We start from the raw sequence: 19,577 nt of genomic DNA on the forward strand, positions 1-19,577 counted from the left end.
ATGCCAACAGATTATGTGTAAATTTCATGATAATTAAAATTCTTTTGAGAAAAACTTATTACAAAAAATGTACCCTGCAAGATTAATACTGCCGTTGTTTTTAAAAACAGTATATGCAATGTTAACCAAATAGCACATACTGCGTTCTGTAATAAAACGGCAGAATATTTGTAGAGGACGATACAACCACCACAAAAACAATGTACATGAAATTAAAAATGAGTAAGTTCAAACACTTTTGTCATTGCTTGATGTTTTGTTTGTGTTTTTAAGAACTTTAAGGTACTTTTGCAATACTCTGAGGTCATTTCAGCGCAAGTGAATGGAAGATTATGGAAAGGTCGATAGACCATAGATCTTAGGTTTTTAATAAGCTGAAAAAAAGCACAAAAAAGTAAGACTATTTCAAGCTCGGACCAGAAGTAGATCCAAGAGCAATCTGTTTTACTGGTTGAGACACAAACTTAAAGTTATAACAAGGATACAAGCAAATGTCCTCTGGCAAAAGAGATGCACTCAACTGTTTACAAAACTAGATTACATGTATTTTAGAGATGATTCACAAGGGAAAAAATTATCATCACTCACGAATAGACGCATTCATCTGAGAGTTTCTCTCTCGTTAAAATCTGATAACCTCATGCATCATTAAGTTACATTTAACAGTGAAAAATGCTCAAGTAAAAAAAGTACAAATGGAGATAAAGACACAGCAAGAGATATCTCTCTCTGGCCCGTGAGTGCAAAGGCTCCAATACTGTTTAAATAAATGGTCGAGCAAAACAAAATCGTGGCAAATTTACATAATTTGGGATTTGATCTGTTCCAACTTTAATTTGGAGAAAAATAAAAATGAAACAAATCTACCAATGCTAAATTTAAAAATAAATTTATATATGTCTCGAATAACTTTTACTTTAACACATCTAAACCAAATCAAGGACTACTTCGCCGGTGGAATTTGGAAAGGGAAATTTGGGGACTGTGCATTTGAAAAATTTGTACAAACAGTACATTCATTGAATGTTTGAATAATAAATAGAAAGCAAAAAAAAAGAGTTTGTATCCTGTACATAATATTTTAATCCATAAATAAACATTTTTTGTGTGTAAATTTCTTGGGTGGAAAATTGGAAAGGGGATTCCTCACATCTCGCAAACTTTTGAAAATTTGGTAAAATAGGTAAATTCTTGGTATATGTGAAACTATAAATGAGCATGTATAATTACTATTATATCTTCATGTATAAAACAAACCTAAAATGGTGAATAGCTGAAGCTGCGGCACAAGGTCAATTTCATAATATAAACACCATAATACAAACACACACACACACCCACACAAACATTCATAGATATTACTGTTAGAACAATGTATATATCAATCTCAAAAGGTTATAATATTTGAATACTAATAATAATAATAATGCTGAAAACTTATATAGCGCTATAACTCCGAGACACCAGACTCTAAGCGCTTAAATTACAACTATTACAATATTGGTACATTATCAAAACTTGCACCTGAAGAGTACTCTGTGTAGCTTCTTTACACATTGACAAAGTGTAGGCAATATCCATTGCATAAATGACCTTTAATCTTAGCCTCATCTCTAATTTCCACTTAAATGGTAAATCTTTAAATGGCAGGAAAATCTGATTTCAGACATATTAAGCGCTTTGAGATGTTTGGTTCATGGAAAGCGCTCAACAAGTCATTTTTATTATTATTATTATTATTATTATTATTATTATTATTATTATTATTATTATTATTATTATTATTATTATTATTATTATTATTATTATTATTATTATATTATACCATGAGTGCAGGAACAGCTATGTAACTTAGACTTCATCCTATATTGTAGTTACCCATAGTAACCACCATGCTCTAAGTGCTTTACAAAACTTTTTTTTTTTTTTAATCTCCTGATGATGGAACAGAGCAACAATTAACAGATGCCACGTCAGTCTGTTAGATGCAAGAGCAAATTTTGATCAAAGAAAATGCTGTTTTACACCAGAACAAAATCTGAACATAATCCCATTCTCTGATGAGGAAAATGGATCCAAAATAGCTATTTTAAGGATATCCCTTCTTAGTGTCAAATCGCCTGCTCGAACCTAATTTATGTCATGTTGAGAGTCCAAGACCATACCTCTACACCACACTGCTGTTTAAACTCTTTTGGTAAAAATGGTAAGGCTTGCAGTTTAAATTATCAATGAAGTAAGTTTTTAAAAAAAAGATTATTTGATAGAAATTCAATCCTGCCTTTAAAATAAAGAGTTTAGGGGACATGCAGTTGTAAAATTATCTTTTTTAATTTTCATAATAATGATGATATCATCTAATAGAAGTAATAGGTAGCAACTCAATGAGATAAAAAAAAAATGGACACAACATGAACAAATATCACCCATTGCCATGGAAACTGAAACTGTTTGGCAGCCATCTCAAATTATTAACGTTTTTTAAAAAGACAAGACTCAAAAATTAATAAACAAATAACATGTAAAATATGTATGATGATAGATTATTACATTATCAAAATAAATATCCAAGCTTTTTGAGATGCGGGATGTTTTTTCAATCATAAATATGAAAAAGTATGTCATTTGACAATTTTCAAGACAAAAAAAAATCAGAACAATAAAAATTTTAAAAAAAGCTTGGGTAATTTTTAAATATAAATGTCTAGTCTATAATCTCTTGGCTCTTTATTCAAATCCGTAGGAGGAGTCTTACAGTATAAACAACACACAATTTTGGAATTGGGTGCCAAAATTGACCAAAATTACCACTGCATGTCACCTCTAAAGACTCTTTTTTAAAAGAGAGCTCTGTTCAAGAACATTGCTAGGATGGCAGACCCAAACACAGAGACCACAAAGTTGAATCCCTCCGGCTGTCCAACTGTCTGTCGCACCCAAATTAAGCAATCGGTCATCCAGGATGGGGCTTGCATTTTTGGAGCTGAATCTTTGCCAGTTTCCTGGGGGGGGGGGGGGGGAAGAAGGGAGACAATTTCAATTAAAATTTAAAAAAAAAAAAATTAAAACATTACAAAAGTACACATTATATGTGATCCACAGCATCAAAATGGTATCATTATTATGTCATGGTGGTTAACATTTCAGACTTGGATTTAGTTTTTATGATAAATTGAGAAGACAATATAATTTCTTAAACTGAGGAAAGAAAAAAACAACTAAAATTTAACATTTTCTGCCATTTTAACCTTTAAATCCCTTTTTTGGATTTTTTGTTTGTTTTGTTTTTTTTGTTTTGTTTACCCCAACATAATGCTGTTTTGAAGCGAGGGGTCATGTATATTTACTTCATGAGTGGTGACACATAAGATTATAGATGTCTTCAATCATGATGAAAAAAAAAACCAAACAAAACAACCCCCTCCCTTCTTTAAAAAAAACAACCCAAGACAAGGGGAATTGTTAAAATGGAACAAAGAGAGGTCCAAGACCATCGCGTCATTCCATATCAAAGAAACGAAGCTAGATGGAAAAGAGGAAAATTGATTATCAGATCATTAAGAAAAATTCCTAGAATTACAAATGTTTGGCTCTATCTGCAGAGTTACACGGTCATCTTTGATTAAATAAAACCTATTAAGTATATTTATTTAGGACTTTGAAACGTTTAATCCCGCTAAGCAAGGACTTATTGTTAAGACAAGTCAGTTGAAAAAAGCAATATGATTGAAAACATTTGACTTGATTATGTTCAATCACAAAATGTTTTTTTTTAAAAACCGATTAAGAAAAAAATATCACTTACATCCAAGAATTTGTAGTGTTTCAGGTAGTCGACAAAGGACTTGTCTTGAATGGATATGGGAGGGAGGTATTCTGATTTCTTCTCTCTGGTCCACCAAGCACTGCAAATGGAGAATTTCAAATTTTAATTTATCATAAAGTTCGAGCTAGGGCTAGAACAAAAAGTTTGCACAAAGGATCAAATGGCATTAAGAAGGTGAAAATGGATCAATGTATCCTGCATTACACAGTTCCTCCCCGCCTCCCCTCTTTTGATTTAATTAATTGCACACCTTTTATAAATATCTATTGTTCTACTTTAATCCGTGCTTCCTTACAAAGGAGCATGCTATTTCTAACCCATCAATGATTTTTGTTTATTCATCTTAACAATGCCACTACCACATTATCTCATTCGTCTGTAGTGTTTCATTCATCCTGTTTTGTTGATAGAGAGGAAACCCAAAACATCCATTTTATCTGTTTTCGTCTATTACATTGAAGCTTACATTCAATTTCACATTGTTATTTATTTCTTCGAGCTTCGAGCAGCAACATTTACATTCACAAGCACCAGACAACACAGAGAGTATTAAGTGAGTAAGTGATAATACACCTGGTAAAATCAACTTTCCATTGGACTTAAAACGGCTTTGACTTCAGGAATAAACATTCACAAAACAGTCACACAGATCTTCACCCCTCATCCAGTATGGCATCAGTGACTCAGCAACATTAAATCTCATCTTGCAACAAAGTTAAGCAATAATGAGTTAGGTAAGAACTCAGATGGGTGACAATGATCACAAAATTCTGGTCCCCGCACCGTGTCCTTGAGCACATTCAATTCCTCACTTCAGACTGAAATGGCTATGGGCAGTCACAGATATTGTAAGAATGGTTATACAAAAAAAAGGATGCGTGACAAGCAAGTTTTACTGCATAAATGGAAATTTGGCTGCATAAGCGTGCTGGATGAATAAATGAAGCATTATGAAGCCATGAAAATGCACTATGTACATTTCTTTAAAAAATCTAATATTAAAAAACATTGTCACCTACCAGTTCTCCTTGAGTTTTGCACAGTCCTTAGGAGTTGTGAAATGATAGTGGTACAGAGTAGCACGTATGAACTTAGGAGGCTTAGAAGGAAATGGGTTCGTGCCCATCAACTGCAGGACCTGGAAAAAAAAAAGAAAAAAAAAGATCCATTTTTCACGTTTTTGTTTTGTTTGTTGCAAGTGAAAAAAACATTTATATCAAAGCCATCATGCTCAAACCAATTATGTTGTTAAAACTGTCACTTTTGGTGGTAAAGCAATAGAAGGGCATGGAAATGCCCCCAAACGGCCTGTATTCCAATTTCAAGGAAATTTCATGAAATCCATGGCAAGTTGCCAATGCCTTACTATCTCTCAAACCTACAACGATAAACACGATTATCAATCAGATTCGTTGACTTGTTTCTGGTTCTAGCCCTGTTTCTATGTCCAACACAATTGATTAAGACTTAATTTAAAGAATCAAATGTTTAGCCAGAAATATTATCTTTCATGATCAAGGTCAGCACTATGGCTAGACTAGAACATTTGCATTCCATGGCTGATTACTCATTTACCAAAACAAAATTGGAACCAATTATTTTCTTGATGAAAGCATTATTTAACTGAAACCAGAACTAGCCAGTTTTGCAAACAGGTTTTTTTTTTCTTTATATTCTTGAACCTCAGGCATATTTGTGTTTATATGTGTAGAATAATTAAAGCTATGACTGTTGCTTACCCTCATGTTCATTCATAATAGTCCACTAATGTTTTAAATAAATTCCAGTCGTGGTATACCAAACAGCTGCAACAGTCACATTTCTTTCTGCTATTGCCAACAAGGAAAAGTACACCCAGATTTATTTCATTTTTTTCTTTATTGCTGTTTTCTGATATTCACCAGCACCGGAAAGTTGAATTAGTTTTTAAGGCTTTGATGAGATACAAAACTTAGAAAACTTAGGTGAATAGGGGGGTGAAGAAAATAAAGTTGCCAAATTTAGGTGAGGAGGAGGAGGAGGAGAATCAGCTTACTTCCTCTTTATTTTGTAACAGCCTGTACACTGTATTGAGTAACCAAGGGTTGTTCTGATAATTTCCTAAGGCAGCAAACCACATCTGCCAGTCCAAACGAGGCTGGTGAGGGGCTGAAATATATCAATTATCACAATGGTGAAGTTGCCATTTTAAGGAATTCTTTGATTAATTAACAATTACACCTTATACAGAACAATTTGCTAGGATAAAAGGCAGGAATGACTTACGATCTAAATATGTAATTGATTACACTTTAAAATAGAATTTTTCTTATTTCTTCTTCATTTAATCATTTGACTGTATTTTAATGTCAATACGGGGTGAGTGAAAGACCTAAGTTAATATACATTCATTTTTTTATTAGTCTCCTGATACCTGGCAATGACTGGGATACGATTTTCAACTTTATGTAAATTAAGATTAAATTAAAAGAGTTTTTAATGTTTTTAAAAAATAGACTAAATCTCATTAATTGGGCATTTACTGATTGTTTCAGTGTTTTTAGAGGGGAAAAATTTGACAAATTTCAAAATCCCATAGCTTTAAATGGCTACATTATTTTTTCTTCTTGAGAAATTCTTACCAACAACAGGTGGTGAGGCCATAACATCACCAGGCTTGTACAAAAAGTCATATTCCTTCCATCCTGATTCAGCTTTACGGTCAGAGGGATGACCCTCTAACACCAATTCTGGACGACCTCCAACCCCAGTCATCCTGTTAACGTAATGGACAATACAAATTCTAATAAATTACATTGTATTGATCACTGTTGGAATATGAATAAGGCTGTATACAAAACAGCACAGACTTTATTCTAATTCAAACATTAATTTATTTTAATGTATCATTTTTACTATTTTGTTTAATAATAATACAATAAAGGGAAGCTATGTAATAAAAGATTCGGATTTAGCAGAATTCTTGCAATAAAACTAGATTTGTGTAAGGTTTCCATTATATTTTAGTAAGTGCTTCATCAAACAAGAGAGTGTTCTTATCTAAAAAAAAATGTTTAATGGAAAACATCTGAAAACAATCATTTAACTTAATGGGTAAAAGAAAGACATCTGTAGAGGAGTTAATAACATGGTTTCCAATTTGTAAAAAGAAACTTTAATTAAGCTATTCACATCTTACTGTTTTGAACCTGATTGTTTGCTTTTTTAAAAATACCCATTTGTATGGATAAGTCTAATAACTAAATATCACAAATTATGAATTGAAAAACAAATTAACAATCAAATCTTTAAAAATTAAAAATAAACTGACAAACTTAAACATAAACAAAACACGAACAAAATACGAAACAAAACAAAAAGCCACATGTTATCGAATGTAAAAGAGAAACAACATATCTTTTTAACTGTGGTCACAAACAACAACTTCAATTATATCTCGAGAGTATAATCAAATTATAAAACACAAGCCCCAATCAATATCATCAATGCTGACGCTCATCTAACAAAATTAACCCTTTTTACTCAAGATTTTATATAATCCAAATCATGATTTCACTTCCAATATTTTCTCAGCTTGGTTATAACTGGAAACTAAAACATTATCAAGAGAATAGAAATAGCAATATATCTAAGGCTTCATTCAAAGCTAAGATCTGATTGCGACATGATGTTAGGTTAAATAAAACGAGCTCCATTAATGGGTTAAACTGGAATACTGCGTCAATAATTCATACTGTTTATACTGTTATGTTTGATCTTTCATGACCTGATGGACAAAAGAAAGTAGAGAAACAAAAAAAACTGAACATATTTTGACATAATTGAAAGCTTACAAATTGTAATTGAATGTGTCACTTTTAAACAAAACAAACTTATGAAATCATTAAGATTATCAATGAAACACAATTAGGATATCAATCATTCATATTGTAAAAGTAAGCAAACTTGGGGTAAGTAATCTTGTATAAAGAAAAAACAAAGTTTCATAAATGAAGCTTAAACCCAAGACACATTGCCTTCAATGCAAAGCATATGCACTCACTTGAGTAGCACTTGTTTCAATATCATTTTGCAATTAACAATAAATATGTGAAAGAGCCCTTATCCAACTCCGGATAATATGGAAAGTGGCCAAGTTTCTATATTGAAGTTTAAAGAAATAACCTTAATATAAAAACACAAGGAATGGATGATGCCTCAAATATTTTTGAAAATTATGAATGAACATTGATGTTTGAGTGTCCAGAAACAACAATACAGCACATAGAATCTCAGATGTGAAAGTAGAAAGAAAATCAGATTCGGCTTACATCCTGAACAAGCCATATGCATTGGTCAGATGGAATGGTTCAACCTGCCGATGCCAATTCTTGGCATTCCTGGGTAGACTGTTTAAAGTCGTTTGATCCACCTCGCTATGGGGAATCTGGACAAAAAAAAGAAGAGATAGAAGACAAATAGGATAATAATTAACAACTGTCATATTTATTCCTATCCCTTGGTAATGTATTTCGGATCACAAATGCTGAGCTGGGAATAAAAATTTTGAAACAAGTTTTGAAAATGGGAGTCTACTGCAGTGGCTTGGTTCTCATCAGAGATGTTAGATAATAATTCATACCAAAATGTTCTCCACAGAAATCTTGTTTGACCTACTGAAACCAAAAAAAAAACTGGAACAACTGAGAGAGAATGGGATAACAGTCAAAGTACGATGAATGGTGATCCCTTCACAAATGACGGTACAACACCAATACATGGAATGATCACATCCTCAATTTCAATACAAAAATATAACGCTAACAGACAGAGATCGACAGATGGAATATAGACAGTGTTGAGAACTACATGCAAATTTACCATTTCATAAAATAACGGTAAAGCTTGGGGGGAAAAATGACAGAATACAACGAGATAGTTGGATGAGAACCTATATCCACAATAAAAGCAATAGAAACAACCAGTCGAATACAGTATGAAAATGAATCCACAATCATAAAACTTAGAAATTCCAAATCTGGTAACAACATGACAAATCATGAAAGATAAGATGACTTCAGCACAAACGAGCATTCACAGAAAATTACATGTGCAAAAACATACATCATCAACAAAACAAAAACAAACAAACAAAAAAAAGACACACAAAAAACATGAACAAAAACAAATAAAATAAGTTAGCAGAGAGAGAGAGAGAGAGAGAGAGAGAGAGAGAGAGAGAGAGAGAGAGAGAGAGAGAGAGAGAGAGAGAGAGAGAGAGAGAGAGAGAGAGAGAAAGAGAGAGAGAGAGAAAGAGAGAGAAAGAGAGAGAGGAAGAGAGAGAGTGAGAGAGAGAGAGAGAGAAAGACAGAGAGATAGAGACAGAGAGAGAGAGAGAGAGAGGGGGGGGGGGGGGCAGACAACCTCCTAAACAGGCCATATGAATTGGTGATGTGGAAGGGTCGCCCAAAACCATGGGCTTTGTGGACACTCTTAGGTAAAACCAGACTTGACGATGAACCAGACTTGACCAGTGGTGTGACAAAAGAGACCTGATGTGGTGGATGAGTTAGGGGAATTTCATTATCAATATAAAATAAAATAATAAATGAACCTCCCTTGATTCACGGATATAACTCAAGTATTCAGGTACAGTGAAGCATCCCAAATGGAAATATAGATAGGAGTTAAATTTCTTGTCCAAGGAGCCAGGCGAGATACCAAAAGCAAGAACATAGTTTTCATGTAATGCTTTGTGCACTCAGCCATCCAGCCTCTTTAGGCTGGGGGGGGGGGGTACATTTTTATTTCTTTATAAGCAGAATGCTTGACTCACAAGCAGAAGAGCATAGAATTTTCCAAAATTTGTCAAAGAAATCAATAAACAATTCGTTGAAAATTTTGTAATAAACTCTTCAAACGAAAATTCATAAAATAAAAATATAAGAACTGTGAGGTCATTTCAGTAAAATCTGAAAAAGTTAAATTAAAAAATACTGGACAAAAAATTGTTTTTAAAAAACAAACAAATCAATTGTGTCAGTCCATGCACTTAATCTGAAATCAAATGAATGCAAAACATAAGAGAGAGATAGAGAGAGAGAGAGAGAGAGAGAGAGAGAGAGAGAGAGAGAGAGAGAGAGAGAGAGAGAGAGAGAGAGAGAGAGAGTAAAGAAATGACTTTAGTCACTTTATTTTACTTTCTGCACCTCCCCACTTATGACAGACAAAAAAAGCTATAAAATTCAATCATACAATTTAAAATTCTTCTTTAATTATTTTGCTTTACGTGAAAATTGCATTGGTCGTTCAAACTTACCAAACTGATGGTAAACATGAAGATGGCTACCATTCCAAACACAGCTGTGCCCAAAACACAGAAAGCTTTGCGGGCTATACCCTTTTCCTCAACCAAACTCCTGTTTGAAGAATTAAAATACTTCATCAAGCTATTGAGATAAACATTTTTTTAAAAATTTGAATACACTCAACGAACCACCCCCACCATTACTACTGCTGGCGCTGCTACTAAAACTCAACGACTACTTGTGAGTGATTGAGCACCACCACTACTACTGCTACTATTACTACTACTACTGATGATGATGATAATTAAGATACTGCTACTGCTACTACAACTATAGATAGAATGCACTTGGCTAAGAAGTTCACAACATTGCCATCCGGAAGTATAACTGGCCAACACACAAAACTGTGTGTAACCATGATCGTTTATAGTCTGGTTAATACAGTTTAGTGAGCATTACTCATAAACGCGGATGGCCAAAAAGCAATAACAAAGACCTGAGTGACGTCATCTTCGAACTATCTATAGCAACTACCTCTACTACTATTATCAAAATAATATATTTTATATATATCAACCGAAAAAACATCTAGTTAGTAAAGGTCCTTAGCAGAGTCAGCTACCTTCCAAAAGACAGTAGAATCTCAAGACCCAAGGACACAGCCCCTATCAAAATGGTATAGGGCATGACTTGCTCCAGCCATTTGAAAAACTCTGCATCTGTGAAGGCTGGAAAAAAAAAGACACCATCACAAAAAGAAACAAAAAATAACCCAGCTTTTAAATAACATTTGTGAATTGGTGCTTCAATTTCATTTTATATATATATTATAAAAACAAAACCATGAAATAATAGTGCTCACCTTTTTGATAAAAGGAGCTATTTATAAAACATTTCAAGAAAAATATCATCAACTTCTACAATATTGTTTAGAGCATTCGCTCCCCTGACTAGATATATATATATATATATATATATATATATATATATATATATATATATATATATATATATATATATATATATATATATATATATATATATATATATATATATATATATATATATATATATTCCTTACTCCTCCTCCCCCCCCCCCCCCCCTTCCCCCACTATCCCTTCCAATGTAACAGCTCCCCTCCTCTCATCCCGTTTCTTTTTTTCATGACTTAAAAAAACGTACACATCCATTCACACCGTTTTGCTCCTTTACGCGCCTTTACACACCACACAAAACTCAAAATGAACCACGGATCAACTCTCCAACAAAGAAGATGGCACAACTGACAAATGAAGAGATGCCCCGGTGTCCAAACGGTTGTATTGTTGAACGAAATGCAAGTTGATTTTACTCATTTTATATATATTTGTCAGGGTGGAATAAGCTTGAATTGCAATAGAAGAATGCAACATTTTGTATTGCGGATTACTTTTTGATATCAAATCTATATCTAGCCTGCCCCGACATAGTACCAGCTATAGGCTGTGGGTTACATTGTTGTGAATAGTTGGGCCATATAAGATTTTATGGCATACTTCATACCTATCCATTTTCACTATAATTAGATTAACATGCTGCGCCATGCACTACATAAAATTATGTATCTCCATTTTTACTAAAATTTATTTTCAAATGCTGTGCTGGAAAGCGTGGTCACATATAGAAAACGGTGGGGAAGGAGAAATGGGGACAGGGGAGTCAAGGAAGTAATAAATATAAAAGTCTAGGAAATTAAAAACAAAAAATATGTGTGAATTTGTGCTCTTTTGTTTGTTTGTTTGTTGCTTTAGGTCTCTTCCAACACAATTGAGGTTATATGAGAGACCGCTGAAACAAAAAAAACAAGCAATCTAACAAAAATAGTACAAATGTCAATCAAAAGCATAACCTAAAGATATCATAAGCTAAATTATAAATAACCAAGAACAAAGAGGCAGAGGATTTACAGGAAAAAAATATCCCCTGTCAAAATACAATCACAAACCAAAGAAGCAGGATAGGCTAGTAAAGAGAAGAAGAAACGACATCACTATCGGATCGTACACCCATGCGAACATCATAGGTATATGATTCAAGGGTGATGCTCCCATCCAACCACCCGCAAATTTGTGCTCTTATATGAGATTTGCTTATAAGAATTATAGTAAAGGAAGAATGGATGATCTCTACTTCTTCATTTCCATCCTGAAATGTGATCTAGGAACTTGATCTTGAATCACCTCAGGGTAAACTGGACATCGAAATTGAATTCAAGGTCAAATGAACAGAAATACTAAATTTTGATTGTTTCTATTTCTATTATTATCATTATTTTTTAATTTTTTTTTTTTTTATTCATTTTCCTCAACAAGACATTATTTCAAGTTAATGACAAAGATGTCAGTATAACAGAATTAGACTTTCAAAAATCCAGGACTGTTACATAAAATCAACTTTTTTCCATCGTCAACATTAAAAAAACAAAACAATACACATATACACGCACACACACAGGGAATAAAACCAACAAAAGAAAACAAATTACCTAAATTACATGAGTAAACATCTCTGAATTGCCAAGGAAGAAAATAAAGGGGATAAAGAAAAAAAATTGAAGATCCTGACTGGATTCTTAAAAGACCCATTTTTTTTTTTTTAAATCCCGGGATAAACCCAGGTAAAAAGCAGGAGTTGGCTACTCTGACTATACATACCTATTTTTGATTGAACAGAGTACCCTGGTCCTATATTCAGAGAGAATAAAGTGATGCTTTTGTACACGATGAACCCAATCACTGCCAAAGGGATCAAGAAACCCGTAAACAGGGACAGGATGGGTCTGAACATGTCAGATGTCGATTTAGAGTTGGAGCGGCCTGTTGGAATTGATAAAGAAGAATTGTGGGTGAAATAATGGAAGTGTAAAGAGAAAAAAACGATCTACAAATCTTTTGACAATCTTGCTACCTACCTACATGCATATCTACTTACTTATCTATCTTTGTCTGTCTGTTTAGTTATATATGTTAAAAAATCTCCTGAAGTGAACAATAAATTCTCCAAACTTTTTCATAATCTTCCTAATTGCTAACATGCTCTTCTACCTCCTTACCTACATATCTATCTCTTTGTTTATTCATTATTTATTGATCAATCTCTCTACCTACCTCACAATATACTTATCTGCCAATCTATCAATCAGCCTATCTATCTGTCTATCTGTCTGTCAATTTATCTGTCTATCTATCTATATTTCTATCTATCAAACTACATTCGTAGTTAGAGCACTTTTGATGCAATATAATCTCCCTTCACTTTTATAAGTTTATGCCAAGTTGCCCTGCATGATGAGATGTAGCATGTTAAGACATAGTAGTCTGCAGATTGCATTCTATCCATATTTCTATATATCCTCAAACCTGCCAACCAACTTATCTATCAATCGATCTATCTATTGGTTAATTTCCTTACCTTTACCCTTTGTTTGGTGTTTCGGTGGTTGAGAAAAGAGAGAGAAAGAGTCGTCAAGCAGGGATATACAGAGGGTGATGGTAAGTAGGTTGAAAAAATTGTAGTTGCCGGTGATAATTATCATCATCTGCAGTAACACCTGGGAATGAGAGTAGGAAAGAGAGAAAATAAACATGACGAAAGTATGCAGAGTATAAGATTAGTGATTAGTATACACATCTATTTTCCATCACATTCGCAATAACTTGAGCTTTTCTATAGAGCAATATCAAATGTGCTCAAATGGCTTTACATGGGATCCCAAGCCAACATAAACACAAAACATGTAGGATGAGACACGACACCTGTGAGGCTCTATCACCATTTTAAAATTTTATTTTAATCTATAAGGACAATGCTATTACCAACCAGGTAGGTACTATTTTACACCTAGTGCCATGACAGAAGTTTAGTCAAGTATTTTCCAAAGACTCAATTTTGCATCGCCCATAGTGGGACTTGAATAAGGGACCTACCGATCCTGAACCAGTGTCATATTACCATAAAGTTGTATTATTATCATCATCATCATCATATCCATCCTCATCATCAAGTGTCACATCTGTTGCAGACATTGTCAATCGAGCTTCTCTAAATCTCTTTTTCATCAGCCCTCTGAAACCTGATGTTCTTCGATTATATTAAACCTTAACACGTGAGATTCAATTTTATTCTCTAAACTAACATCATATCTTATCATCTTTTACTAAGAGAGCAGTGAAAGCAATACAGCTTCAGATTCATAAATTCTCTCTAAATAAAAACAGATGGCAGGTTTAAATGGTGTAAAGCGCGCAGCAATTTTTCTCAAATCTTTATCGGGGGGTATATTTGTTTTTGTTTTTAACATATTCGTAGCATTTTCCAACAGAATATTATCAACTTTAAACTTATACTTAAACTTATGTATATTAATGTTTAGTTTATTCTGTCTGAAAAAAAATAATTGAAGACTGGTCTAAAATACGGTGTAGATAAACAGTTGTATTTTGTGATCCAAGGTCTGGTATTATCTTAGGAGTGAATCAGAAACTGAAAATAGAATTTGGAATTTAGAGCCTAAGAAATAAAATTTGATTATTTATTTAATGTTTAAAATGTATTAAGGAAAACGAATGTCATTTCTCAGACTAAAACCCCCAGCCACCCCCCCCCCCCCCCCCCCCCCCTCATAAATAAAACATTTGAAAAGTCTGCAAATCAAAAAGCATTTTAAAATTCATAATTTCTATATTCTATTCTAAATTTTCCTTGTACAATTATGTATCACACAACCCTCATTCAGTTTATATCTATTTCTATTTTTTTTAAAATATATATGTATCGCACATGTGATCGTTCATGACTTATTTTAAAGTGTCAAGCACGGTCATGTTGTTGGGTACTTCTGATAAGTTGTAAAATTAATGCATTTCTTTTAAATAAAATACACTCTCTTACAAACTAAAATTAGACATAATTAAATCAACTGATTCAATTTTTAAAATGTCAAAAGTAAACATCAATCAAACAACAAAAGTATAATTAATACAAAAAAGAAGAAAATCAGAGATAAAAACCAGTGAAATAGCAAAAACATTTTTAAAAAATGGTTTTAAAGATTAAAACAAACAAAAAAATAAAATAAAAAACAAACAAAAGCCAAACCAAACAACATTAAGATACATTTCAAACAAATCAAGCAAAACATAATTTTTTTTAATGAATTTACTGACTTTTCTCATCGTATGTTTATGTGTGGGTGTGCTTTGACACCTGTAAAAAAAAATATCAAAATAATGTTCACACATTCCTCTTTTTCTTGTCAGGTACCTCCTTCCGATTTCTATGTGTGCCTCTTTTCTAGGGCTTATTTTCTTCAGAAAATCAATTCATTCTCAAATGGTAAGGAATATCACTGCTTGAAAGGTTATCCAAACATATTCACGGGTTGCTTCCTTTCATAAAGCACTGTTGGGCATGACTACAGACTGGATGAGTGACAATCACACAATTCAGTTCTTTGGGAAAGGCACTTTACACACATCACCTGATTCAGGTTCTAACGAGTATCAAGTTATAGGCAGCAGTGGATATTGTAAGGGTAATAGTTCTTAAGGCGCCTGATAAGCTGTTTGGGTAAATATAAGGAATTGCGGCACGCTTTGTGAATGATAAATCTGAGGACGTGCGCTATATCAGTGTTCTCGGCTTTTATTAATTTTAAAACAAATGTTTTAAAATCTTCCAAAATCCATCAATTAAAACTAAAAACTTTTTTCTTTATTAACGTTGCCAGCTCAATGAAAACAGAAACATAACCATTATAATTTGACATCAGAATGGAGCAAATGCTTTTGTTTTGTTTTGTTCTGTTTTGTGTGTGTGTGTGGGGGGGGGGGGGGTGTTTGTTTGTCTTTTTCTTTTGTTTCTTTATATTAACTATTTACCTTTATAACACCATACTCTTATGGATGAAATTCTGTCGTTGCATTCTAAACTGATATATTTTTCTTCTTTTTCTTCTTCATAAAAATCGACTGACTCAGTCAGACACTTGAGCTTTACTGTCAATATTGCATATCCAAAAAAAAAAAAGAAAAATAATTAAGGTGCCTCTGACTTTGCAATTTGTCCCTCCGCACATACTGATTTCAAAACAGTCATATTTTGAAAATCTTCCTCCACATTGTAACCAACACATAATTTTCATTTGAAATTTAATAGTTAATAAATTATAAATTATTATCTTTCTTTTTTTTGTTTGTTTGGTAATTTTTTTCTGGGGTTTTTTGGGCTTTTTGTTTGGTTTTGTTTTGATTGTGTGTGTGTGTGTGTGTGTGTGTGTGTGTGTGTGTGTGTGTGTGGGGGGGGGGGGGGGGGGGGTGCAAAAAGAAGCATACCTCATTATGCTTCACCATTCGTTCAGAATGAAAATTTAACTAGCATTTATAATATATCACTTTCGCAATATATAATATATACCAACAATTGTCAGTGAAATAAACTGAGAATTTTGATACTACCATTATTGATTACTTTTTCAAAAATTGCTCATCTGCAATTTCCATTTTTTTTTTGGGGGGGGGGGGGGGGGGGGGGGGGGGGGGGTAGTACCATGAATTAAAATTTTAACAAAATATATATGCCTCAATAAAAGAGCTTTTAGCTACAGTAGCTTATAAAACATCTAAAGAAATTAAAAATTATAGAAAGTCTAATACCATACAGGATTTCCAACAAAATCGAGTTCGCTCTTGGAAGAAAAGGAAAGGATATAATTTCTGAAGTCTTTAAAAGGCTTTCATAAGAGCAGAATATTTTATAACCAACGGCTGGGTCTTTAATAAAGGTGACGAGCTGAAGACGTCCAGCTGTGATGATGTTAATAACCCACAACCCCCCCCCCCCCCCCCCCCCCCAACCCAAACCTTTTCTCAAAGGCAAATCGGTGAACTCATTCACACACACACACACACACACACACACACACACACACACACACACACACACACCTCTTCAACATAATTACAACTTAGATTTACCTTCAAAACTACACCTTTTTGCTTTGTTTTGTTTTGTTTCAAAGGCAATGTAATAATTCCATCTGGCGCTGATATAACCTAAATGTGTTGCAAGCGCCGTAAAACCCTTAAAAACAATAAAAACAAATAATAATTCCATAGCAGTTGAACAAGACCACGCCCTTCACAACTTCCAGACGCCACATCAAATTAAATCGAAGAACACTAGACTAGAAAGCACTAAATGACATGAGATTTCATTTTCACTCTCCTTTTAATATCATGTCGACCATTCATCAATGCCCTTCCATGTTGACAGAGATATAAAATTCATTCTCACCTAATCCCACAGACTAGCTATTCAAATAGCTTCCCTCGACCCCCAACAATGTCCCGGGACAGCATAAAACCCTCATAACCATTTTGATAATACACTGTATCATTATTGAGATAGGGGAAATTCATTTCATCAAGGGCGAAGCTGAAAATAGGACGGACTAAAGGCCAGGGCATATGAACTGTTTTACATTTTCCAGTTATAATAATAATACTAATAATAATAATAATAATAATAATAATAATAATAATAATAATAATAATAATAATAATAATAATAATAATAATAATAATAATAATAATAATATAAAATAACCAGTGGAATTGAAAGCTTGATAAATAAGTAAAAACAAACTTATTTATTTACATCTCCCCTTTTCTTTTACTTTCAATGTACTAATCTTTAAGTTCAAAGTCCAACGTTCTGTCAGCGAGTAATACAAGAGCACTGCTATCGTAAAGTACGTTTCGCCAAATTTAACAGGCCCAGTACCCAATGTCTTTGGAAGAACAGGTGGGAAAAAGTGGGAAACGTATACAATAGACGACGGCAACAACAACAACGAAATTTGTCTCTTGGGTTTATTCCAAGGGAAGACTGGAATAACCCAGGCGTCAGCCGCAGTGTAGCGCCGCAAATTGAGCTAAGGCGAGGTCACTTGCTCAAGGCTGCAAAGCGCAGCGGCGGGTGATCGAACTCGGTACTTTTCGGGTACGAAACAAAGACCGTCCCGCTGAGCCACGCTGTCCCCCCGATAAAAGACACAGATAAAAGAAAGCAGATGAAATCGGAAGGTGAGTGTAAAAAGTAAATATAAAATCAGAACAACCACTTGAAACTTAGTCTTTTGAAACTCTTCGAGTTCTGTCTACTTTGACAAAACGTGTTTGCGACAGCGTTCTGAGTAGTCTTTTGGGGGGGTGTTATTAATCTTTCTTTTTCTTTTTTTTTTTTTCTGTTTCAGACGTGAGATCACAGCCGATAAACCCTTCAATAAAATATCATACAATAAGTAGTCTGTCTATATTATATCGCAGCTCTTGTTCCATGTTTGACAAAAATTTCAGACAAGCCAGAAAGCCGATATACTCCAGTGACTAGGTATTACCGCCGCCCTCTTCCGACATTCTATAATCCGCTGCATTACAACTTGCCAGATTGTGGAGATCCGTATGGCCAATAAAATAACACCATGTTTTGATCAAAGTACGACTAAAATAATTCAGTTATTTATTTATTTTTTTAAAATCTAACTCTACTAGAAAGATGACCCAATGCTATGAGGTGCCATAGTTGTAAAAGCCAAATCAATTTCTTCGCTCATGTTTACCTTAGATTATTTATTTCGAAGAGCTTACTGTGTTTTTAAGTGCAATTTTGTTGAGGTTTTTTTTTGTTGTTGTTGTTGTTGGTTTTATTGTTGTTTTTTATTTATTTTTTATTTGGATTGGGGGGGGGGGGGGGGGGGGGGTGTTTTGGGTCTTTTTGTGAGAGGGGGTCTCTCTCTCTCTCTCTCTCTCTCTCTCTCTCTCTCTCTCTCTCTCTCTCTCTCTCTCTCTCTCTCTCTCTCTCTCTCTCTCTCTCTCTCCTTCTACCAATCTACTTGTCTAGCTATCTGACCGCACCTTCAGTTACAATCATCGTGAGCGTTCTTTTCAATGCTGAATATAGATAGACAGCCCTTACATAGAAAACATTTTTTTTTTAATTAAAAAGTGGTCCCTCGGGGGAGGAGTTTATTCCAATTTCTATAGCGAACAATTCCTTATAGGCTTTGCAGAATTGTATTTAAACTTTACTTATCACTAAAATGCGCTAGTTAGTAAATACGCTTAAAAGAAGAGCGGTGTTATCTGTATTTGATTCAGGACCCTTAAAACTGCCCAATTGATTTAAAACTACGGTAATATTATTACCATTATCACCATCATCATCATCATAATCATCATCATCATCATCATCATCGTTATTTAATATTTTATTATTATTATTATTATTATTATTATTATTATTATTATTATTATTATTATTATTATTATCATCATCATCATCTTCATCATTTATATTATTATTGTGGCTGTATTCTAACCCAATGTGGCAACACGGTCCCAAAAAGCTTCCGTCAAAAGTGTGT

General features: G+C 33.6%; 1 protein-coding gene across 2 annotated transcripts in view; it reads right to left on the reverse strand.

Moving 5' to 3' along the window:
* Positions 1-1,998: 1,998 nt before the first annotated feature.
* Positions 1,999-19,577, reverse strand: part of LOC144978352 (lipase maturation factor 2-like) — a 59,314-nt gene continuing 41,735 nt past the window's right edge. Inside the window, exons 8-17 of one of the 2 annotated variants that reach the window (XM_078924277.1) lie at positions 13,565-13,703; positions 12,808-12,969; positions 10,736-10,841; positions 10,125-10,224; positions 8,137-8,252; positions 6,448-6,581; positions 5,862-5,974; positions 4,846-4,964; positions 3,806-3,905; positions 1,999-3,002 (exon numbers count right to left, since the gene is read on the reverse strand). In XM_078924277.1, coding sequence (XP_078780403.1) covers positions 2,838-3,002; positions 3,806-3,905; positions 4,846-4,964; positions 5,862-5,974; positions 6,448-6,581; positions 8,137-8,252; positions 10,125-10,224; positions 10,736-10,841; positions 12,808-12,969; positions 13,565-13,703 — 1,254 coding nt within the window. In that variant the 3' untranslated portion in view covers positions 1,999-2,837. Of the gene's footprint in view, positions 3,003-3,805; positions 3,906-4,845; positions 4,965-5,861; positions 5,975-6,447; positions 6,582-8,136; positions 8,253-9,229; positions 9,358-10,124; positions 10,225-10,735; positions 10,842-12,807; positions 12,970-13,564; positions 13,704-19,577 lie in introns of both variants that reach the window. The other variant, XM_078924276.1, reaches the window with a different exon arrangement.

Source organism: Berghia stephanieae, chromosome 8 (genome assembly GCF_034508935.2).
Source record: "Berghia stephanieae isolate SIO BIC M18660-M18661 chromosome 8, UCSD_Bste_1.3, whole genome shotgun sequence".
Classification (NCBI taxonomy): Eukaryota; Metazoa; Mollusca; class Gastropoda; order Nudibranchia; family Aeolidiidae; genus Berghia; species Berghia stephanieae.